Source organism: Myxocyprinus asiaticus, chromosome 22, assembly GCF_019703515.2.
Source record: "Myxocyprinus asiaticus isolate MX2 ecotype Aquarium Trade chromosome 22, UBuf_Myxa_2, whole genome shotgun sequence".
NCBI classification, from domain to species: domain Eukaryota; kingdom Metazoa; phylum Chordata; class Actinopteri; order Cypriniformes; family Catostomidae; genus Myxocyprinus; species Myxocyprinus asiaticus.
The window spans coordinates 21594608-21620000 of record NC_059365.1 but is presented as its reverse complement, the minus strand read 5'-3'; the positions used below and the strand labels follow the sequence as shown (position 1 = coordinate 21620000).

The 25393-nt window shown below is 39.1% G+C and overlaps 1 protein-coding gene across 3 annotated transcripts in view; it reads right to left on the bottom strand.

Moving 5' to 3' along the window:
• The window catches only part of LOC127412905 (transcription factor COE1-A-like), a 170084-nt gene that overhangs the window by 57906 nt on the left and 86785 nt on the right, over window positions 1-25393 (bottom strand). For all 3 annotated transcript variants that reach the window (XM_051649617.1, XM_051649618.1, XM_051649619.1), the window contains exons 7-8: window positions 5072-5153; window positions 2024-2165 (exon numbers count right to left, since the gene is read on the bottom strand). In XM_051649617.1, coding sequence (XP_051505577.1) covers window positions 2024-2165; window positions 5072-5153 — 224 coding nt within the window. The remainder of the gene's footprint in view (window positions 1-2023; window positions 2166-5071; window positions 5154-25393) is intronic.

Genomic DNA, 25393 nt, shown 5'->3' with positions numbered 1-25393 from the left:
GTGTTCAAATCATCTCCACATGTTATTAGAGGGATTTAGGAGGCTCATACTATAACATGTGAGAAGCCCTACACTACTGAGAGATGGGGAACAGCAGATAAGGCCACCGTCGCTAAGAAATAAATGTGCAGTGCTTAAGCCTCAAAGGTCTCATAAGACACATGTTAAAATCTAAAGAGAACAGGCCACTTGGGAAATGCTGTGTTCTCTGCTCTTTTCTTAGTTGGCACAAGACGCCCTTGTGGGAGTGTGAAGAAAGCCCAGTGATGCTGTGCTGCATTGCTACTGCTGGAATGCTGTTTGTTAGTCTTAAAGGGACAGTTCATCCAAATATGAAAATTCTGTCATAATTTATTCACCCTCATTTATTTATTTTCATTGTATGGAAAGAAATACATAAAAGATTCAATGCAAGTGAAAGGTGACTCAGGCAACATTCTGTCTAACATCAGTCTCTTTGAATACTATGTACTAACATTAAAATACATAAAATACAATGTATTTATTGTGTAACTACATGTTGTTCTGCAAAATTCTCACAATATTAACATTTGCTGCTACAGAGGTTGAGGTACGGGTAGGTTTAGGAGCAGGGGTAGGGTTAGGATTTAGGGCTTAGGGTAAGGGTTGGGGTAGGGTTAGGTTTAGGTTCAGTGGTAAGGTTAACAGTGCAACTAAACATGTAATTAAATGAAGGTATTTTAAATATAAGTACTATGCAACAACATGTACTTAATAATTACATTGTAACAAATGCTTAAGGACATAATAGTTAAAGACACCTAATATAAAGTGAGTCCCTAACAACGTTTGCGTTAAACAGAAGATGGAAAATCATACTGGTTGAAACAACAGTAGATTATCACATAATTATCAATTCTGGGTGAACTATCCCTTTAAATGCCTTTAGACAAGTCTGATCAGCTCAAACCACCTGTAATAGTTGTAACTTGTGTTACTTCTTATTGGAATTAAGACATGACAGCGACACAATAAAACTCAAAGAGGCATTGACTCATATTCACTGTAAGATCTGATTAAATGGTCACAAAGCTGTCTTTCAGCCAGTAGAGTGTGTTTCTGTGTTTCAGTGCATACCAAATCATTACATAATAAAGAAAATGAACATGCAGATTGACAAGATGATCCTGAGGCTCCTGTGTGAGTCACACAGACACAAATTCAAATTCTGAAATTCTTATAGGGTGGTGTCATATAGGGGTTAAAGATCTGGACAGTAACTCACTCGAATCCTTAAGATATCATGCCCAAAATCAAAGCACTTAAAGTCAAGTTGCCCCAGTGGGATTGTTCCTTTTGTGTCTGTTAAAACCACTACTTCCTAGCAAAATAGTAACCAACTGTTATTAAGCTCTGTTTTGTTTTGGGCCTTTTAGACATTTTTGACACACACAAATGAGTACGATAAATTCCTTGGATTAAATATACACACATTTTAGGGGACAGCTGACCAAGGATCCTGACAGTCATTTCTCTGCTGACTATAGGGAAGAGTACAATGCTAGTCATGTTGGGCGACCTTCTGTGCTAATGTAGCACAAGAGCAAAATTAAACCTGAAACCACTGAAACTACATTGAGTGTGACAAAGTGGCCTAGATTTGCTGAACTCAGATTGCACACTGCTTGGAACCTTGACTTTATTATCTGTGTGCAAATAAATGGGTTTTTTTGAGTGTGAAAAGTACAGTGAAGAAAATTTTCTATTGAGTCAGATGGTTGCAAAGGTTGCAGGGATGCACTACATTACACAGGCACTGCAGACACAACACTTTTGTATTTTTGCCTGCTGTCTAATTCCCACAATGCCTCTCATTCTTCCTTTGCCTCTTACTCTCTCTTTGTCTATTCCTCTTTCTCTTTAGAAAAAGTTTGATTTGAAATGAAGTGTTGTGTAACGTGATATGCAAAAACTGATATGTCAAAGAGATGTGCATGCAATTATGGCTAAGACATTTAACAAACAAATTTAAACAGACAGACAAACACATACATTCACTCACCGTGTTCCAAGTATGATGTAGTGCCCTCAGAGGGGTCCAGTCTGCGAGCTCTGCGTCCATGTTTAGAGTTATTGTGTACAAACATGTTATCAGACACAGCCAGCACGTGGCCATCCACGCTGACCGTCGTAGACACCACCACCTGCAAATGATAACAGGAGATGAATGTCTTACAATTGACACACAAAGATACAATCTGTCCTTGTATAAATGTAGCTGAAAAAAGGTTGAAGTGTTAAAATACCACATACAGAGTTGTTATGTTCCAAAACTTCGTGACCTACCTACAGAGGCAGCATTTTAAGGCATTACAGGAGAACTTACATAAAAATCCAAGATGGCGGATGACACTGGCACCAATCCCGTGGGTGCTCGGGCGCTCGAGCACCCACGGGAATGGCCGAGCACTCACGGAAAAGCATGAGATATTCCCCATTCGTTTTCTCTATAGGCATTTAAAAAAAAAAAGTTTAATACATTTTTCTCAGCCTTGACCCAAACCAGAAAGCTCTACTATTAATTAACAACATTAAAACATTTGATTTGAAGCAAATAATTTAAAAAATCGAAAAAAGCGATTGGTAATTGGGAACTTCCCTGATTGGTGGATCTCATTTAGAGATAGCGGTTCCGGCGGGAGATCTGGACCCAGAGGAATTATTCATTGGATTTTACTTTAACTCTTGAATAAAGAATTCATCAAGCGCACCGCTGCACGAAGAAAAAAAAACTTAGTAATTCAGCAGGCTGAGCATGCACAATCATATATTCCCTCCTATCACTTAGGATAAAAATATTTATAGTTAATGGGCATTTGTTGTATGCGTGGAAGTATTCGTGCATGCACCGTGCTTAGCCCAAATTACACTGCTTTGTTCACACTGCAGGAAAATCTATTTTGCAATTTTTTTTTCTTTCTTTCTTTTCTTTTCTTTTTAGACTGACTATTCAAACTGCAGGTTATATGCGGACAGATTTGATTTTTTGCTGTTCAGACTGCAGTCGCTTTTGCTAGCATGTCCACATTAGTTGTCACAACCATATGTTCACCATGTGTGAGAGTTTATGGATGATTTTCACAAGGGCATCCAAATATTAACACATTCTTCACAGAAAACTACTTAAAAAACAGAAGAGGTGGCATATGCAATGTTTATTGCTGCTAAGGTTAACTGTCCCATTTTTGCCAGACGCCCCATATTTTAGCCCATACAGGACGACTAACATCCCACATTGAAGGCTTTGTTTCCTGTATTGAAGCAAAAAAGGGTCTGACAGCGAGACTCTTGAAGAGGACTCCCATCCTTAATTGAAGCGCTCAAAATGCTCAAGTGTCGCGTATTTGCGTGAAACTTTCAACATTATCTCGTTGTGATGGCTCGCAGCCGGTGTGTTACCGCACCTTAGCGCATCTCTTTGGGTGAGTAAAACTAATGTCTGTATTATTTTAGAATAGTTTTCACTGCTTTGTCTGCCCTGTAACATACTTGACATAATGGGTGTCTTCCATTCAGAAGTGATAATCCCTATGCCCTCATAGACTTTACCTTCCACTGTCAGAGGGCTGAAAGCTGTAATAAAATGGTCATTCTAAACTAGTTTTTTATTGAAAATTCTCTTGTAATGATCCTACTGTGTTGCCATCATTATAGTTTTCCCTTCAAAGTGCACTGTGAAGACATTTATTTATGTCGCGCACAACAAATGATGAAACAACACATACAAATCCGATCAGTTACAAGTAGAGTCTCACTCTGAGTTGCAAAAATAGTGTCTATGTAGAGTATACCAAATCAGTCACTTATGAGGTTTCATGTTGGTTAGTAGCTGTCTATGTAGGCAGAGAGACAGCACACTAGGTTTTGGAACATAGCTAGCATATGTGTGTGAGTATCTGCTGACTGATACATTGACATACAGGCACATTTCACCAGAAAGCCTGGAACAACAGCGGCTAACAGCTTTCAACTTGTTATATGGGATGCCACACACACACAGTGCTGAAGACAGAGACCAGAGATATCCCCCAGCAACTGAGGAGCCTCTTATTTAAATGGCTCTCAGGCTTTGAGAGGTCTCTCGATCTCGAGAGAGGAAGAGGCTTGATGAAAATTGGCACAGCTTGCATTATCCCTGTTCTGGGCAGCCACTTCATCCCATCAAAGCTTTTTTTTTCTCTCTCTCTTCCTCCTCCTGTATCACCTCTCCATCCTTTTCTTATTATCTATTCTCTAGTACTGTATTTCACACTTCATCTGTTAAGAAACCACATTCTGGATTCAATTTGCTACTCCATGTTTTTTTGTTTTTTTTACAACTTTCATTTAAAAATCATTAACAAACATTAAATAATGCAGCTAAGTACTTCATGTACATTCAGATATATATATATATATATATATATATATATATATATATATATATATATATATATATATATATATATAGGTTTATATGAAAATGTATTATAGTTAAATATTGATACTTCACTCTAGTTGAATTTCTAATGATGTGTTAAAACTGAAGTGCGCAATTTCTGTGCCACTAGCGTAACCTAACAGAACAGCAAAAATAATGATTGTATTCAAATGGGTTTCCAGAACATTCTCCTGGCCTGCTATTGGTCAAAAAACAGATAGTCCTGGCCCAAACTTATGCCACAGGTAGGGACAACGTTGCGGTGTTAGGCTGGTTGGGATGCTCAAACAAACATAACAATGATTTTAGCACCACATGGCCACAGTATTTACACTTTATTTTGAGGAATTCAACCTAATAATGGTTTAGCTGTCTCTGCATATTAAGATGGGACAAGAGAAAATATTTTAACAGTGAAAAATTACACACTTCAGCTTTAAGCATTTATTATGTAATATTAATGTTATAAATGAAAATTATTATAAAGTGTTGCCAGTGTTACCAACTAAGTACAACATCTGAAATATGCTCCAACGTCTCCACTAACAATGTACATAGCTAAAAATGCAATTCTGTCACTCCCTCAAAAAAATTAGTTTGCAAGTGTCAGTAGAAAGGACACAGTCCTACCTGAAAGCGACGCATGTCTCGTGGGTTTCCTGCATTCTTTAGGCAGTTCTGGTTGCATTTGAGGAAGAATTTCAGGAAAAACCTGGAAATACACAGAATAAGGGTACCTATGAGGTACGTGAATTTGACAGCGGCATGTTATGTCATCACATGGGATGAGTTAAACTTACTGCATCCTCCTACTCTGTGCGTACATAAGGTTAGAGCTACGTGCCAACACACACACACACACACGCACATACACACACATAGAGCAATGAAGTGGTCTTGGAAATTAAGAGCAGACCATCTGTCAAGAAGCCAGAAACATGCATGTCAGCTGAGAGAAAGAGAAGAAAGCAGGGGAAGGAGATCGAGAGAGACATAGAGAGATAGACTGAACAGCGTTGTCAGGGGTCACTCCAAACAGCATCCAGATGTGTGCGATTTCCCCACACAATGCGTTAATTATGACAGAATACAACAGTAACCATAGAAGAATGATCTCTGAACCCTTAATATATGTTATTCAGTGAAGCAGCTAGTTTTGTTACATTGGCTATGGACATGAGATGTAATAATTTAAAGATAAACCACTGAAAAACCAACATCGGTTGACCATTGTGAAAGCATCACAATCTAAATAACATCTGCTAAACATCTTAAAAAGTTTTACAAACATTCTAAATCCTAAACGTCCCAAAGACATCTGCTAAATGTCTTATTGAAATCTGAGACATACTTAGTGACATACTTCTTATTGACATATTTCAGATGGGCAAACAACGTTAAAAATACGTCTTTGATATTCATTGTTTTCCCATACAGTGCTTTCGATGAGAACCCACATCTGTCGGCACCATCTATCCACTATTATATTAGCTTTCTATAATTACTCAAATACATAAGGACAGCTCCTACGGTAGCATTCAGTAGACTGGTCACAGTCACAACCAGTCACAAGCCAGTCGTGTGCCACCACAACCTGTTAGAGTTGTGATTACTGGACAGGCTGAACACGTCCACATTAATACATTTTCAGTTTCTTTACATCATCGTTTTCATTGTCATCCCTCTCTCACGCATTATCATTTCAAATGGAAAGTGCACATTATATGTATGTGTATAAATTAAATCTAGCTCTAGATCTATCTAGATCTAGATCTAGCTAGATCTCACTGCTCAGTGAATATGTGTGTGTTGGTACAAATATGTTTGTGTGCATGTGTGTAATCCACAGTGTTGTTTGGGTAAACAGATTAGTCCTACAGGCCTCCTCTATAATATCATCTTCCCCACTGATTCCCTCCTGCTACTGACCCTATCTGAGCTCCCTTGACCTGCCCCTTCTTCTTCCACACTCTCGCTTTCTTTCTGCCTGCTTTGTGCAGAGATAAGTCTGGACTTAACCCCATCGCTGACATCATGCTCTTATAGTCCTCCAGAATCCCCTGCAAAACCCTGGGTGCCCTCACTCTAGGAAGACCCGACCCCCCCCCCCCCCAATACAAACAATCTTTGTCTTTCTTTCCATCTGCTCTATGGATTTGTCCTTCTGGTCTCCTAACCGCCATATTCACATACACGCTCACTTTTTAGAGGCCCTCATCCACATGTGTAATGTATATACATTTTGACTTACCTGACCTCGTAGCTCCATTAGCAATACTAATAGTACTCTGATGCTAGCCGAACAGGAGGGGACATGTAATCACACTTGTAATGTTTAATAAAGTGTGCACTGTCCCCTCCGCAGGGCACTTCGGACAGGGACCTTATGCTTTTAGAAGAGATTGGACGGCACATTGCAAATGGCACAGCTAAGAGCACTTCAATTATAGAGGGCTATTACCACAGTCAGCGTGTTGAAGAGGGCAGCATTCCAAGTGTGTGATGGGTAGAACAAGTTGGAGTCTGAGCAAAGAGCCTGACCTGTCATACATACTGCTCTACTTAATAACTGTTACATTGTACTTTTAGATTCATCAGACAAGGCTGCTAATGAAAGTCTAATGAAAATGAACTGGTCAGAGCTGTGGTGCAGATGGTAGCACACTTGCTCATGAGCTGATGGCTCACAGGGATCTGGGACTGGATCGGACATGGGTCAAGTTCCGATCCCATTCCCCCTCGCTCTCCTTAACTGTCCTGTGTGACCCTTAAATGTCCTCTAAAACAGTAGCTGCATCTGATTTCGCATACTGTAAGAGTATAAAATGCATTTAATTAAGAATTTACTTCTCAGCCTTTAAAAAAAGTTCTTTAGGTACGCTGGTAAGAAGTATGAATACATGAATATCAATACATTCCCGGATATACTTCATACAGGAACATGGCCCTTGTCTTGTGATGTGAAAATATGACAGTAACAACAGCGAGAAAGTAACCCTTTATACTTAAATGTTTAAAGGGATAGTTCACACAAAAAGGAAAATTCTCTCATCATTCACTCACCCACATGCCATCCCAGATGTGCATGACTTTATTTCTTCTGCTAAAGACAAACAAATGTTTTAAGAAGAATATCTCAGCTCTGTATGTCCTCACAATGCAAGTGAATGGGTAACAAAATTTTGAAGCTCCAAAAATCACATAAAGAGTAAAAGTAATCCATGAGACTTCAGTGGTTAAATTCATGCCTTCAGAGGCGATATGATACAGTAGGTGTGGGTGAGAAACAGTTAAATATTTAAGTACTTTTTTACAATAAATTCTCCTCCCTGCACAGTAGATGGCCATATGATTGAAGAATGTGAATAACCAAAAACAAAAGAAGAAGAACATGAAATTGAAAGTGGGGATTGATCATAAAAAAGGACCTAAATATTGATCTGTTTCTTACACACTCCTATGATATTGCTTCTGAAGATATGGATTTAACCACTGGAGTCTTATGTATTACTTTTACGCTGCCTTTATACTGTATACTTTTTGGACCTTCAGAGCTGAGACTTGCTTCTAAAAATCTTTGTTTGTGTTCAGCAGAAGAAAGAAAGTCATACACAACTGGGATAGAATTAGGATGAAAAAAAATGATGAGAGAATCTTCATTTTTGGGTGAACTATCCCTTTTACTACAAGGAACAACTTTCTTGGTATATATAGAACTTGCAGTTGTTTTATTGTAATTTTGCATTTTGATTCTAATGCTAACCGAGCTCCTTTGGCATTATGAGATAGTAAAGTGTCCATTGCACACTTTAGAATCTTGTCGGATGTAGTAGGTCATCCTGGCATTGTTTCCTACTGTTTTATGAAAACTGAAGATTCGGACATCCTACTTATTTGAAATACTGCATTTGGCATACTATATTGTAGGGTATGAGTCCTTAATAAAGACTGAATCAGTAGATCAAGTGTGTTAGATAAGGTATGAATCCAAAATGTGCAGTGCTGGAGTCTTCCAGAACTAGGATTAAGAAACAGTGCTCTAAAATAAAGGCCCAAAATAAAATTGAAAAATAAACTGTAAAAAGAGTGAGAGAATACAGATGATGGCATGGATGAGAGAAGGAAAAAAGTGAATGTCAGAGAGAAATGGAGAGGGATGAATTAAAGCAGCAGTTAAGAAAGGGTGATGGGGTTGATGTAGGCAGGGTTAATGTAATCATCAACAAATTGACCTTTGACCTCAGTCTGTCTAGAGGTCACATCTGTCTGCGGGCTGGGCCGCTGTGCTCTGGCCCACTAATTAACTCTCCTGCAGGGTGAACAGCCAGCCGTTCACGCCTCTGTTTTATTCTCCCCTCCAAAAATGAAGCATGTTTCACTAGACATCAAATTGAATAGTTAGAATATATCCATGGAGAAAAGTGGTCTTTACAATCAGACACCCACTCAAAGTGCTACGATTGCAGAAAGCGCCTTAATAAATGAAAAAATTTCCTACGTCTTGTTTGAGCTGCGTCTAAAAGCACATCAAATAAAATAAAATCGCCCCTCATGTTTGCAATGACAGTCGCTACCACTATTGATTTAAATGCATTTGACTGTTGCTGTGAGGGTGGTTACAAATGAGTGATGGTGGCGTATGGGAAAACCGACTGATCTGGAGTCAGCACTAACTGCGGCAGTGTGGCATTAGAGCATGTGGCATGTGTGAGTATGGTATTACCCACACTCTCAGTAAATGAGACCATGTCAACGGCACCAGCCATCAATTATTCAGAGGCTGAGATGGCAATTATGGCACTGAGCACAACCAACATGAATATTTTATGAAGGCTAACGCAGACCATAAGAGTGCGAGAGGGAGAGAGAAAATATAAATGTGTCCATTTCTGGGAGATACAGCCGATGCCAATTCTTGCCATGAAGCAACACTCAAAGTGGCATTCCGTATGGCATGATATCTCTCTTTATTCGCTATCGCCTCCTCGCTCCTCACCTTACACCATCTTATCTTAATTCCCATCTCCCGGAATGCCTCAGTAAGACAGCAGCGTGGGCTCTCTTTAATGGGAGCAGGGCAGATGTCTTCTCAAGTCAGCTCTCCATTACCTCTACTGTGTGGGCATGATAGGAATGTTGCAGTTGTTTAAAACACAGAGTTTGAGTTGTGGCTAATTGAGTAAGGCGACACCGCATTGACGAGTGACAGGCTAATCTTCTGAAAGCTGGACAGTCCTGTAACTCGCCATCAGTTTCAGACTCTGTTTGTCAGTCACTCTCTCTCTCTCTGCCTACATAAGCCCCTTCTAGAAAAACATATTGCTCATGCTTCAAAAATATACACATGCATCAGCAACACTCCCTCCATGAACACTCTAATTTCCTCTTAATTCCTCCAAGAACAGATACTGTGAATAAAATATGAATAAAAGTCGAGTAAAACAATCTGACAGCTACAAGAAGTGCAACCTTCCCCTCTCGCCACCTTCAGGCAAAACTAAGAGCGGTAGGCATGTTATGCTGACAGCTCTAAAATTGCTTACAATACACATCTCTAAAAGATCTGTCCTGGGCTGAACAAAAAAAGGAAGAAATATCACCGGCTTGCTTAGCTGGTCTTTCAGACGTCTTATTTTTCCCTCCTCCCTCCAATTTTTTTTTTTTTATGGCTGGATTTCTGCACTGGCCTGCGAGTTTGGTGCCAAATGCAACTGAAGAAGTATTTCAGAAAAAAAAAAAAAAAAAATAAAGAGAGAGAAAGAAGAAACGGCAAGTGAGCAAAGAGAATTCTCTTATCATTACATGAGAGAAAAATAATTCTCGCTCTATATCTTCCACTGTCTACAAATGTTTCCTCCCGGAGTGACTTTTTTTGTGGCATTATTTATTTTTAGCACTACTTTGTTAAGCTTGTGTAAACTGTGTAGGTGCTCAGAATTTGAATTAATTTTTATATTTACAGTACTGTGCAAAAGTTTTAGGCACTTGTGAAAAATGTTGCATAGTGAGGATGTCTTCAAAAATAATGCCATAAATAGTTTTCATTTATCAATTAACCATACAAAGTCCAGTAAACATAAAAAAGGCTAAATCAATATTTGGTGAGCCACCTTTGCCTTTAAGAGAATTTGCCACAGTTCTACTATCTATTTCGGCTGTCTTAATTGCTTCTGTCTCTTTATGTAATCCCAGACCGACACAATGTTCAGTGGGGGGCTCTGTGGGGGCAATGCCATCTCTTGCAGAGCGCCCTGTTCTTCTATTCTAATCTTTTCTATTTGCAAAAGTAATGTTTGCGAGTCAAAAATGTATTTTTCCTATTGACACACTAAAGCTGAAGATATAAATAACCATCTTAAGACAAATGCTTTTGTGAAACATCTTAAGTGCCTAAAACATTTGCACAGTACTGTACTTTTGACAAAGTCTCAGTGTTTATTATTTAATTGATTTACATTTTAATATTAAACATTCACATTTTTACTTGGTAAATGCTTTTATCCAAAGTGACTTACAGTGCATTTAACCTCCTGAGACACCTTATCCACATGCGTGGACATTACGTTTTCGCTATAGGCAATGCATAATTTCATTTCATTTAAACCGACTGATCTCAGTTCAGGAGACTTTAGGATATCATTAACAGGTTAAACTTTCAGCACACCAAGTCATATGGCAAAACAACATGCCGTCGATCTCAGCTGAGTTGGTCTATGAGAAACGGCAACAAAACTACACCTGGTAAGAAACCTCATTAAGTTTTTACATTGAAACCTGTTTGAGTCAAAAGAGTAGTATCTAGTTTCATCCAATATGCCACTCTAAAAATGTCATCTATTTATGGTGAAACAGCATGCTGTTGAACACAATGACCCTGTACGTGGAATGTAGGCTCCTTTTCCTTAAAATATCCTATATTCACTGTGCATTATCACATTTAGAATCAATGGATGATTCCAAAAGCTAGAAAATGTTGCCTTCAGAGGCTTATGATGAAAATGATGTGCATTTCAAACTGTTCTGAGACCAGTGCAGACAGACAGCACACTGGAGGTTAAGCCATTCCTTAATTTGGGAGCAAGGGAGCATCTTATATCTTTACTAAGCAGCTAAAGGCATTCACTGCTAACATCTGGTCAAAATTTCAGTTTCAGGCTGCAGATGATATTTGGACCACTCAACATAGTTTGCAGACATGGGACAATGATAATCAGTACATAGATTCAGAATTTGTCATGCAAAATTTTATTTTAAAATGGTTGGCATTGATTGGATGATGCTGGACATTACTTTGAATCAGAATTATGTATGATATTTATTATTTCTGATGTAATATCTGTAATATCTGCAACATCTCAGACACATGAATAATCAACACTTCTGGAAACATAATAAATAATTTGATTAAAAAATAAATAAATCTGGTTTTCCATAGTCCAACTGTTCACATATGTGGACATCAATTTTTATGAAAAATATTGGTCTAAAATATATATATCATACAAATCATAAAGATTAATGGAAAATGCACACATCAGTCATGCACAGGTCTCAGGAAGTTAAGGAAACTATCTATCTATCTATCTATCTATCTATCTATCTATCTATCTATCTGTCTGTCCGTCCGTCCGTCCATCCGTCCTCTAATATTCTATGCAGTACATTGAAGGATCACAGTATATTAGATGCTGACTCTGGAGAGAGTTCAACAATTAATGAGGCCTGTTTCCCTTACTGACACTCTTGAGCACTGACACAGTGTACACAGTCGTTGTTTTGAACTGCTGTGTTTACTCAACACCGTAACACCTGTGTATCCGCTTTCTGACAATCCATTCCCTTCTTATGTCATTACCACATGGGCTGTGTCAATTTAAGAGCAATGCATGGAAGACACACACTCTGTGAAATAACAACAAAGAGTTGAGAGAGTGAAAGAGGGAGTGAGAGAGACGGCGAATGTGAAAGAGGAGAGCGAGGAGAAAAATTTCACATCAGACAGCGGGACTAGACCCAGGAGACGAGTGCAGTGCAGACGGAAGAATTATTTTCCATAATAAATGCTTCAAATTCAAGCCTGTAATTGATAGCTGAAGCCAGGCAATGATGTGCAGCCACCACACATGGCTTTTGGGGAGCTGTCAATCAACCGCTGCCACTGGAGGAGGGATAATGATAGTCATCTGACAACTGCCTGATTTAATGTAATCATTGCAGCTAAAGCTATTGAATGTTTACAAGTGCCAATGGAGAGGTGTGTGAGGGTAGAGTAGGCGCAGATCAGCGGTATACAGCAGTAAATGGTGTGATAAGTCAAACATCAGCAGATATCAGTTCAGTTGTAAAGGTTTCTAGAGGGAAAGAGAGAGAGAAAGAGAGAGGAAGCAGATATCTGCTCCTGATCTAAGTTTCATCCATTCCATGGTCAGATTTACACATTAAACCCTGGCGTCTCAGCTTTAACAGCAGTAATTTGCTAATTGAGTACAAATTACACAATGACCTCAGTTTAAGCTAATCATACAGAGTTATGGGCAATGGACATGCAGATATATTATCTGTAAACAGCCTCTGTACCATGCATGGGCAGTGTACACAAGACAAAGCACAAATTAATTGCACAGCTCAGAGGGATATACAGAAAACAATGGTATGGTTTCCACACAATGTATTCAAAGCAACATGCGCAACTGCACAAATAAAGCATCCATAACAGTGGTATTAACATAAGTGAAATGTCTACTGAATTCATTCTGTTGTCCATAATTTACATATCTTACACTAAATTTACAAGGAAAGAGAGAAAGTGTGAACAGGAAAGAGAGAGAGAGAGAGAAAGAGAGAGATGGAGAGAGAGAGACCACCCTTCTGTATATTTCAGAGGCTGTAGGCAAACACCTCAATAATTCATGATGGAGAGATTGATTTTTTTTCCTTTGGCGAGAGGCAGCAGATGTGGCAGGGATGAAGGAAGGGAGGCATGGAAAGGGGGGTGGGGGGGTGGGGGGGGGTTAGGGAGAGAGCAGGCCTGAGGGTTAGCAGCCAGTGGTCATTAGACCACCTGCTTATTGTATGAAGACTGGAGCTTTACAGCACACTGTTACTTACTACCACAGGGCTCAAACAAACTGGGCAGAATAACACTTAGTTACTTACACATCCCTACATTTTCTCTTCACAACACTGGATCAGTTAGGAGAAAATAAGTATACCAGTCTCAGACATTTGGCTCATTGGTCACTTCCACTTGAGAGAGCCCCTCCCTGGTTTGTTATTAAACAGGCAGTTCTGGCCCCTATATCGCCATTACAAAGCATCTCTATCAAACTATTCGGAAAAGTTAAGTTACACACCGTTATTTCGCATTTACACTCGGTATGGACTAAAGTGTCCAGATTGTTTAAATTAAACACTTATTTAAATGTTGCCTCGAGCATATGGCAGAACCCAAGATTGTGTATTGGCAAGTCCCCTTTCTGTGGGCCAGAGTGGATTGTGAGGGGGGTTGCTACACTCGGTGACCTATATGAAAGTGGAGTGTTGAGATCGTTTGAAAACTTGGTCCAACATTTTGGGATCCCCAAACCTCAGTTTTATAGGTATTTACAACTGCACCACCTGCTTTTTACTATTTTGGGGAGTAGCACACACCCCCCTAAGGAGGCAGATGCTTTGTGAGAGGTGATTGCGGCTTTTGGAAAAGTCATGAGGCATCAGAGTATTACTCCCTGTTAATTCAGAGTCTGGGGGACGGAGCCTTAACTTCTCTCAAGAGAGTATGGGAGAAATATTTCAACTTGGCATTGGAGGAAGGAGTGTGGGCTAAGATTCTTAAAAACGTTAAGTCTGCATCTAGAGATGCAAGGGTGCGTCTTATGCAATTCAAAATTTTGCATAGATTTTATTGGACCCCCTCTAGACTGTATAGGCTTGGTCTTAAAGACACACCCATGGTTTGTGGGGTTTAAATGTTGTGTGTGTGTGTGTGTGTATATATATATATATATATATATATATATATATATATATATATATATATATATATATATATATAATATGTGTGTGTGTGTGTGTGTTTCTTGTTATTATAAGATTTACTAAAAAATGTTAATTACAGAAAAGAGTATACTGTCAGGTTAAAATTTAAGGACTATTTGGGGTTATTTTTAACCTAAAGTCTGTGGCAAGTTTTTGATCACCACAGACATTATTTCAGTGCAAACCTCAAATCAGTGCACTGTTGATAGTTAAATCATGTCCCTTCCTGGTATCCTTATGTGGTTTACTTTTTAGTTAGTCATGACATGAGTTTTGGATTGTACGTATACTAGTGATCAGCGGGTTGGATACTGGAACTTTGAACAGAGGGGTTTGAAAAGAAATACGATCACACCAGTTTTGTGCTAAAAGCCTATTCGCAAACTTGAAAATATTCCCTATAAATATTCAGCACAATTAGTTCCTGTATACAAATAGCGATCCTGTAGCACAACTGGTAGAGCATGGCACTAGCAACATCAAGGTCATGGGTTCGATTACAAGGGAATACACAAATTGATAAAATGTATAGCTTGAATGCACTTTTAGTTACTTGGGAAAAATGCTTCTCTCAAATATAAATAATGCAATGCTATGGAGCTATTAACACTGGTGACGAACTTGAGCTTGAGGACAGAATCTTTTATTTTAGGTGTCAAAATTTTTTAATTTAAATTATATTTTTAATTTATATTTTTTATTTAATTTGAAATTATAAAACATACTGAACAATAAGATGACCATGTGACTGGAGCTATCTATCTATAGACTGCTTTTAATGTCGCTAATGCACTGAAAGCTATTTTATTCTGCATTAAAGGGTTAATTCATCCAAAAAAATATGTCATTATTTACTCATCCTCATGTTGTTCCAAACCCACATCACCTCCTTTGATCCATGGAACACAAAAGAAGTTAGCCAGAATGACATGAGATGTTGCCTCAGTCACCATTCACTTTAAAAGCATCTCTCTCTCTCTCTCTCTCTCTCTCTCTCTCTCTCTCTCTCTTTCTCTCTCTCTCAATACAATGAAATTAAATGGTGACTGAGGGAGCTTTTGTGTTCCCTGGAAGAAAGAGAGTCATATGGGATTGGAACAATATAAGGGTGAGTAAATGACAGAATTTTAATTTATGTGTGAACTATCCCTTTAAACACAATTGTTGAAGCTGTTGTCAAGCGTAAAAAGTGTAATTTTTAATTGTTATGGGTCTACTTTCAGATCAGTGTGACATTAGGCTGATAATAACCCAGAATTTTGCTTTAAGGTTAGCTGACCCATGTTGAAGGAAAAACAAACAGAGTGAAAAAAACAGGACTACTGTAGTCTTTAACATGAAAATGTGAACCATGGAAGAGGAGGCTCTGAGGGTCACCCACTGACCTCTTTGCTAGTGTACAAAGACCCATCTTTACTCTGCCCTTTTAAAGAAATGATTAGGCCACAGAAAAGAGCAGAGGAGAGAGAAATGTAAAGGAGGGAGTTGTTCTCCCCCGCGTGTCTGATTGAATCAACTCTCAGTGGGTGTGACGGGACAGCAGGTGAGGCTTTGAGGGAGAACGACATCCTTTTGTCATCGCCTGCTCTTACAAATAATTCATGGCATCAGAAGGAAGGAGAGAGAGGGAGGTGTATTGACAGCTACCACTTCTACTTGCCTTCACCTGTCTCATCCAGTCACCCGCAGATGGGACGCAAAGGACAGAGGGACCTTTTCACAGAGAGCGAGTGCACTTCTTTTCGCTTCCACTGACCTAATTAGAGCACACTCGCTTCCTACCTCTGTCTCTTTTTATCCAGTGTGTCCCAATAAAACCTAATCGCTCTTTTAACACACAACAAAGGGGTGCACATTGCATTTTACCAGTTAAAAAATGGCAGCTCTCAGAGAAGAACTTGTGAAAGTGCTGAGAGCTTTTTGACTTGAAAAGTCAGACTTCCTTAATTAACACTAGTCATCAGATCTGGATGTAAAGTTGGCTGTCTACCTGCACGGAAACTACTCTACTGGTTCTCAACTAGTGGGTTATGTTTTGAATGAGTCACAGACAAAACAATGCAAAAACAATGCAAAATGAAAATAAAAAAAAAAAATGTGACTAACCATATACTACTCAACATATATAACTACTCAACTTTTAAAAGGGAGGAGAGAATGCTTCCCACACCTTTTGTTATTGCCGTCAATAATTTTGTATATTGTTGGGCCTAAGCAAATCATGGTAGTATTAAGAATTTCTTACATGTTCACTTATAAAATGTCCAATCTGTTTTGTTTTTTTCCTTACAATGAAAGTAAATGGTAACCACAGAATGCACCTGGTCCCCAACCACTTTCACCAGAGACTATTTAGCAGAGATGGGCCACTTCTATTAAAATGATTGGGAGAAATTGGAACATGCAACGGCAGCCAATGGTCAATGGATGTAAAAAGTAAGTCCTGCCTTACAGGTAAATGAGCCAGTCACCTTTTAGATACAGACATCGCCCGTCATTCAACTAGAGAATGCGCATGCGCATTAGCTACACGAGCCGGGATTTCATTTTTTTTAGCAAAATCTGAGGTAAAGAAGCACAGTTTATGAAACTAATGCTGTCAGGTTTAACTACTGATTTGAAATATGTTCTTTGATCATAATCTTAACCAAAAGTTTTGGAGATTTCAGTTTTTCTTCATTCAAGTAGATAGGAGCTGCACTGTCATGACTGGAAATAGCCTCCCGAGAGCATTCCAAACATGGCTGACATTGGACTGACTTGCAAGAAAGACTTTGACTATATGGAAAAGAGTAGCTTTGACATTCTGCTAAATATCTCCTTTTATGCTCCACAGAAGAGTTTGGAACTGCATGAGGGTAAGTAAATGAAGACAGATTTTTTTTTATTTTTGGACTTTTAACGACTTTTTGTTTAGGCCTATTTCTTCCTGTGTTGGGATGCCACTTGATGGACTGATATAAAATCTGTGTCCTTGAGCAAAACCAATTGAGAACCACCAATCTACTCTCTATCTTTGCTTTCAATATGGATGAATGTGGCTGTTAATTGTGTGTCAGAATTTATGCTATGTAACTTTAATTAATCCAGTTATTTTGTTTGCTTGACTGCAGGTGTCATAGAGTATTAAAATCTCTGAGGAAAGTGTGTGAAAAAAAAGAGCTGTGCATTTTGCAAACACTATTAGTGCTATTGAGTATGTATATCAGTGGGTGACTCAGAGATGGAGTGTCTGTGCTGCCTGGTAATCCGCTACTGATAATTTATTATTTACATTATATTAGACAACGTTGCACAGTCAGATGGAAGCGGAACAAAACTGCAGCATATTGATTTTAACAGTGCGCTGTCTGCGGCACAGGGGGCTGCCTCAGAGTGCCAGATTTGCAGGATCAAAGGGACAGAATACCACTGCACTACGTGCTAATGCGCACTTTAAACATTTAACACTAGGAGGTGCTGTAATTGCTTTGACAGCTGACAGGTGACCAGCAGAGTGTAACACACATGGTTGTCTCTCCTTCACCCCTTCCCCTCCTCTCTACATCGTCACTGCTCTCTCCCTCGCTTTCTTTCTCTCTTGGTCGAACCCTGCTCTTTCAATCTCTTAGTCAGAGGAGCATTACGATTTTCATCCTGCCTGAATGTAGGGCCTAATTAGAAGAGGAGGATTATGGGCTGCAAGATAAGAGGAGGCTTTTTTCACCGGTCCAAGATAAAGAGTGTCCGCAACAGAGTGCTGGAGGTGTCATCACCTTTTCATTAGCATCTCCGTTCATTACCGGTTCTGGGCTGTTTGGAGTTTGCATCATTAGCCACTAGTGCTGGAAATATTAGTACAGCAAATTGGTATGGTTTTCAATTGGGTTAAATAGGAAAACATTCAACCTTCATATAAAGAGGGTTGAGCTTTATTAAATTAGCCTCCTGCAAATGAGTACAGTTTGCCCTATCGTGCCTCCCAGCACAAATTTACCAAAATAATTACACACTGTGCTGCCAATGCTGTCATATTTTAATAATCTCACTTTCTCACTTTCATTAAATTAAGATGGGGTTTATGTGTCACTTTGGTACAATAAAACGCACAATCACAATCTTAGAAAGCACAAACATTAAAGCAGTAATAACTTTTAAATAATCCCTGTAGCGACCAAAATTATTACACCAGATATAATAAAAATCTTGGTAATTGCCAGCAGTACGGCATCCTCACTGGGAAATTTTTTTGATCAGTGATGCAAACAGCATCATAATAAAACTAAAGAGCAGATAGAGGAGGGATTAGAAGGAGCCGGGAGACAAGAGCTCTAATTATAAGAACATGAAGCACATCCTAAATAGCTACTAAATGGGGAAACCAAAATGAGTCTAATGATATTACAGTTTAAAATACATTTTAGACAAGTTGGCCTGGTTAAAAGAAACTTTCAAAGACACAAATGCATGCACAATCAGCACTAACTAATACAGGAATGAAAAATTATGGAAGAATAATGAAAATAATGTAGGAATGCAAGCATTTCGAAGGACGTAATGGGTTGATGTAGTATCTTTTCAATGATATTTAAAGGAGCAAAGAATTTAAGTTAAGCAGGTAAATGCTTATTATTTTTATATTTGGAGGATAATGACTGTACACACAAGACGACACACTCCTCTCCCTCAGGGCATGCCTCAATTTTCAGGGAGAAAATAATGGCTGAGACTCCTTTAGGTATGAACAGGCAAACTTGTGCATACAGAATTCCACAGAAAGCTCAAACGGTAATCATTCACCAAGTTCTACATATCCCATGCCCCTCGCATGTTTGTTTATTAATTATTTTGGCTAATTTGATGGTGCTAATTCTCTCAGCTCAGTGATAAACATTTTACCATATTGGGGAATTTAGCAGAATTCTGCTTCTCCCCAAAATCAGACCAGAGAATGCGAAACAGTCTGCAGATTCAGTCTGGGCCTAGTCATGAAGGCTATATATTCCCTCTCTTGTAATGCACCTGCCTATGCAAGACAAAACTAGAGTTTTAGTGCAGTTCATTTGCACTCTCCAGAGAAGTGCCTTTAGGTCCCTTCGCATTTGGCTTTTAGCTATGACCCAGAACAAAAGTTCTTCATCATTAACCTCTATGTTTAAATACCTTATTAACAACATAATATGACAAACTTAAATATAATCACAGGAGGTCCATATTATCACTAGGATTAATGGAGTTTGCCCTGTGTCACTTGAGATGCAGTGCACTACAAACCTTATCTGATCCATATTAATGATCCTTAAAGAATGAAGTTAACCTGTGGGATCTCATCCTTCTCACCTCTCAATTAAAAGCTTCCCTCCCCCCACCACACATACACAACACTCAAGTGGTACTCCATCTCTATTACCCAGAAAGCATTAGCAGGCCTGTTTTTTATCCAATCAGATGGCGGCTCCATTCTCTTCGCTTTCCTTGCCCAGCTCCTTTTTGTTCCCCTCTGACAGACTGTATAAATAGCTTGGGATGAAGTCATTCCTCAAGCTCCACTGGCAGGCCCTTTTATTATTTACACTATTTACTTCAGGCGGGAAGACACGGCTTGCCATCAGATTTATCTGTCTGAGAAATGAGCTCCGCTATGCAAATCATCTCCGCAACAAAAGTGACACGCTGCTGTGTTGCGCTGCCACACTAATTTGGTTCATGATGTGTGTAACACAGTCCTCTTTGGCAAGGGGGATTCATTTGTCTCTGGCTTTATTAAACTAATATATAACAATCTTCTCAGTGCTCAAAGCTCCAGCGCACAGGCTCTGTAGCCTGAGCGAAGCGCTGGAAAAAGAGGGTGAAGAGGTGACAGCGCAACACTGAAGCCTGCTTCAGAGTAAGGCTTTTGCAGGAAGAAGTTAGTAAATGCTAGTGAACTCTTGAATCAAAGCAGATGGTAGACGTCAAAACAATGTCTTTTACCTAGCAGAGGTGCAGCTCATTTTGATTTTATCATGTCAATTTACTCTTCAGACTATTAAAACCAGAATGTAATTATAATAAAAACAGTAAACAAAGATAGTAGGTGGTCTGTTATATCAGATATTAATATAGATTTTTATAAGGTCAATATTTGCCCCCTGGAATGAATTTCAATGGCATTTTTACTATTAAGAATGCATTTTTTTCTCTAATAAATGACACACAGCATGTTGTTTACTCAAATACATAAATTGAGCCAATTAATTGAAATGGTCACTACAGTGCCTAAACCCATAACTAGAGAGAATAGAATATTATGAAATATATAAAATGTTAGATAGCACATGAAAGAGCAATTTACTATGGGGAAATGTTTTGCCCCCAAATTTTTAATATTTGGGGGATTTTTGTCACTTATTGTGGCATGTTTTATATAATATCCAGGTGTTTTCAACCATGGCAGCATTGCGGAACATTTTGAAGCATAAGTCTAAAAAACCGTGGGAACTTTCCAGCGTATGTGAAATTGATGTGTGTCAAGAAAAGAACAATAATCAGACGGATGTGTCTATCATCACAAGGTAGTCTCAGATCCTGACTCCCCCCGCTGTCAACCTGAGCCCTGGGGAGGGTGTTAATTTAAACCACATGTTCAGCTTTCAGCTGCCACTCCACCCGCTCCGACCTGCAGCTCCTTCACTCTGATTTTGGGGGTCTCCTCAGCATCTCCAGGGTCTTTCAGAATGTGAATCTCATTATAGATTCAACGGGACTGAAGTTTCAGTGAAGTGGGAAAATATATCTAATTATCCTGAAAAATCTCTCTCATAGTTCCAGCTAGCACTCAAGTTCTCTACTCTTTGTCTCCCGATACCCTCCTCCCCTTTGCGTTCCTTCTGTGTGAGCGTTTGTGTGTTGGGGGGAACGCTACCTGCTTTCAGGGGGCACAGGCCATGCATCAATGACACTTCATCTCAGCCTGACTGCCTTGTTTCCGTGGTGACCCCTTTCCCCTAGCTGCTGCACTGTATTATTTAAGGAGATTTATGAGGCGGTGTCCCGTGCCAGAAGCTATGGAGGCAGACGTCTTGGGGGCCAAAGCACAAAGAGGGGGCCCATTAATAACCCTCAGCCAGGCCTGAGCTCCTAGTCTGGACTATGGAGACTTGGGTTACTCCCTCTCAGGCATCCAGGCTTGTGACCGTGGGCTAGCAGGCAGCGTTTGGTACCTGAGTCCCACACAGGGAGGTAGAGCGAAGGATCTGGCAAGCACGCTGGCCCCTGCAGAGGAGTTGCACAGAGCAGCCTCTTGTGATGGATGGGAGGAGGCAGATGCTATCTGAGCTTGGGCCATCTGTAAGAGCTCAGAGTAACAGTGGGGTCACTAACAGACAGTGGGTCTGATTCGCTAATTGTATGTATGCGCATTAAAATATAATAATACTTTATTATATATATATATATATATATATATATATATATATATATATATATATATATATATATATATATATATATATACACACACACACACACAACTGATCATATCTACACACTGCACAAGCTTGTACACAAACATGTCCACCAAACAAAACAAGGGAAAATATTTGGTTGCTTCACTGATTTTAAAAAGGCATTTGATTCAGTTTGGCATAACGGACTCTTCCTAAAACTGATTCAGAGTGGAATAGGAGGAAAGGTTTATGATTTAATAAAGGACATGTACAAAGACAACAAATGTTGCATTAAAATAAACAACAAAAGAACTGATTATTTCAGCCAGAATAAGGGAGTTCATCAAGGCTGCAGCCTAAGCCCAACTATATTTAATATTTATATAAATGAATTGACCACAATGCTTCAAAACACTTCTAGCCCTGGACTCAGTCTAGAGGACAGAGAAATCAAATGTCTTCTATACGCAGATAACCTACTGCTGCTTTCACCTACTGAAGAGGGATTACGTGAAAGCCTCTAAATTCTAGAAAATGACTTCAGTAACTGGACCAATAAACATGGACAAGTCTAAAGTCATAATCTTTCAAAAGAAAAATAGTCTTAAAGACAACAAATCTGTTTTTTACATTTGGGGGAGAAATTCTTAGCCATGTTATCAGTTGCAGATATTTAGGTCTGACAATCTCAGCTTCTGGTCCATTTGACATGTAAAGGACCTAACAGACGAGGTTCGTAGGGCATTTTACATTGTAAGAAAAATTTATTCAAATTTAACCCCCCAATCAACTGTGGCTGAAAATATTTGACAGTGTCATCAAACCCATCATTCTGTATGGCAGTGAAATCTGGGGACCTAAATATAAACTAAATTATGAATCCTGGGACAAAAGTTAAATTGAAACTTTCCATCTTGAATTCTGTAAAAATATCCTGGGAGTTCACAGAAGTACTTCTAACATATAAATGGGCTGTATATGGGCTGTAGGGCAGAACTGGGCAGATTCCTCTGACTGACTTTCAAAAGAGAGACAGTAAATTCTGGTTCCACCTATCAGACTCTTCCCAGAAAATCACCATCACTGTGCATTTACACACAGAGCAGCACACCCAGAGAGTGACCCTTTACAGTACTTAGTGGACAAACACCAGCTAAAAGTATCAGTTCAATTCAGGCAGGCAAAATTAAAACAAATTCAAAACACAACTCAAGAAGAATATATTCATCATTGGCAAAGAAAACTCAAAAGAACCTATTTCCCAAAAAAAAAAAAAAAAAAAAAAATTAAGACAGAATATAAACTGGCATCATATCATGAACTTCACTTCCTCACTGAGTGCAGTAAATATGAGAGCATTAGAAACACACACTTTACACTCATAGAACAGATACTGCCTGAATTCAGCAGACTGAGTAATATAGAGAAACTCTCATATGTTCTTGGATTGAAGGCTGAATGTATATTTAGCAGCAGAGTATGTGTCTTCTTGTCATGATCTAAGGGAGAGAGGGTGACCCCTCACTAAATACTAAAAGTGTCAATTTAATCTACTGTTACTCACTGTTCTCTGTAGTTACTTATCTTTACAATTTGTGCACTTACATGTATGGTTATTATTATTATTACTTTTATTAATAATAATAATAATAATTTATTTGACTTTTTTATGTATGTAATACATGTTTTGTGTGTGTGTGTGTGTGTGTGTGTTGTTTTTTTAATGAATGCTTTGGCAACGTACATTGTATACGATCATGCCAATAAAGCTAATTTGAATTGAATTTAGAGCGAGAGAGAGAGAGAGAGAGAGAGAGAGAGGGCGAACCGGTCTGGTGTGTTGAATCATGTTGGGCACGTGTACCATTTGTGAGGGTGTAAGGTGTGAGAGGGCATGTTGGCATGCTAATGCCGTGTGAGAGAGTGAGGTTGGGTCTCTGAACTCACACAGAGGGCACTGTGTAGTATGTCACAGAGGACAGCCAGCGCTGCACACACACACACACTTCTCCGGCACAAATGAAACATGCTCAGACAAGCTGCCATCCTGTACTGTATGATATAAGGGAGGTTGACACCAAATATGATGTGAAAAGGTAAGAAAGAGAGTTATACAGTACTGCACCGAGAAAGACTATACTGAACTTTAGAGTAAGTCGCTGTGGTTGCAAATGACACGAGCGTGTAGCTGTCAATGGCTGCACAGTCAGACTGGCAGGAAACACCTTCCATGTTCAACCATGTCTATTTAAAAAGCAATGTTTTATTCAGCCACAACATCTCATTGCACTAAAAAATTTATCAGACCATGCTCTCTGTCTAATCCTGTCCAATGCCAGGTAATTCTGCTCTGTTTTCTTTAAATATTTCTCAGAACAAAATGGAGGGGTGCAAAGGCAGTGCTGGACTCATCATGCCATATTGATGGAGGCAGAATGTGGGAGTCCCAGCCTCCTGGTGACATAGCACAGTCTTAAGGGCAAAGTATAGTTTGGTTGTCCGCGTTGCTGATCGCTCCGTGTATAGTATGCGTGACGCAAATTTCATCATTAGCACAGTCTGAGCGGACTGTTCGCAGTGGCCCATATTTTCTCGACACGTGGACATTCCTGATCTGTGCACATTGTTGCCATATGCACCTGCTGTTGACTACACAAAAAGAGTATCACAAAGCAGTTGTAGTGTGAATGCGTCAAATGTGTTCGTGTTTGCTCGAAATCAAAACAGTATACTTTTAAAGGCAACGCGGTCGACTGGGCGCGATCCAATCTGGAACACAGAAAAATGAAGTATGCCAGGGCCTTTAGAGTGAAAGCTCTTCAGCCCCTTTTTAAGGCCAATTTTATGTACTGGAGCCTACTGTGTCACACATGTGAGTATTGCCACAGCTTTGATAATTCTGTTCTTTAATATAATTGAAAAATCTAATATAAAATTTTATAATCTCATTCGAACTGCAACATTGTCATTCAGGGATGTTTGGGAAAAGACCCCAAACTGAAGAAAATGATTCACACAATTAACGATAAACATCGGAATGCAAAACATGTTGGCACTAAAGTGAGGATTAGCACAAACGGTCTTCTTCTACAGTTTTCTCTTTCAAGTCAATTACTGTTATTGCATAACAACAATTTGAAGACAAGTAATTTAGCAAGTTAGTTGAAGTCAGTTAAACTGTTGCCATGTTTTAAGCTACAGTAGCTACCTGAATAATAATGACAGATGTACATACATTACGTGAGTACACATATGCAGATGCAAGCGCCTGGTCAACACGCAGTTCGGTTGAACATGCTTAACGTGCATTCTTGTGTTACTGTAACAGTAACAAACCTCAGTACTCAAGAGGGGCGATGGAGTTACATTCAAAAGTGTTTCATGTACATTCATGTGTTATCTTTCAGGTAATTTGCTATAAATTGTGTCAGCTCAAACCAGTCTGGCTATTCTCCGTTGACCTCGCTCATCAACAAGGCGTTTCCGTCCGCAGAACAGCTGATCACTT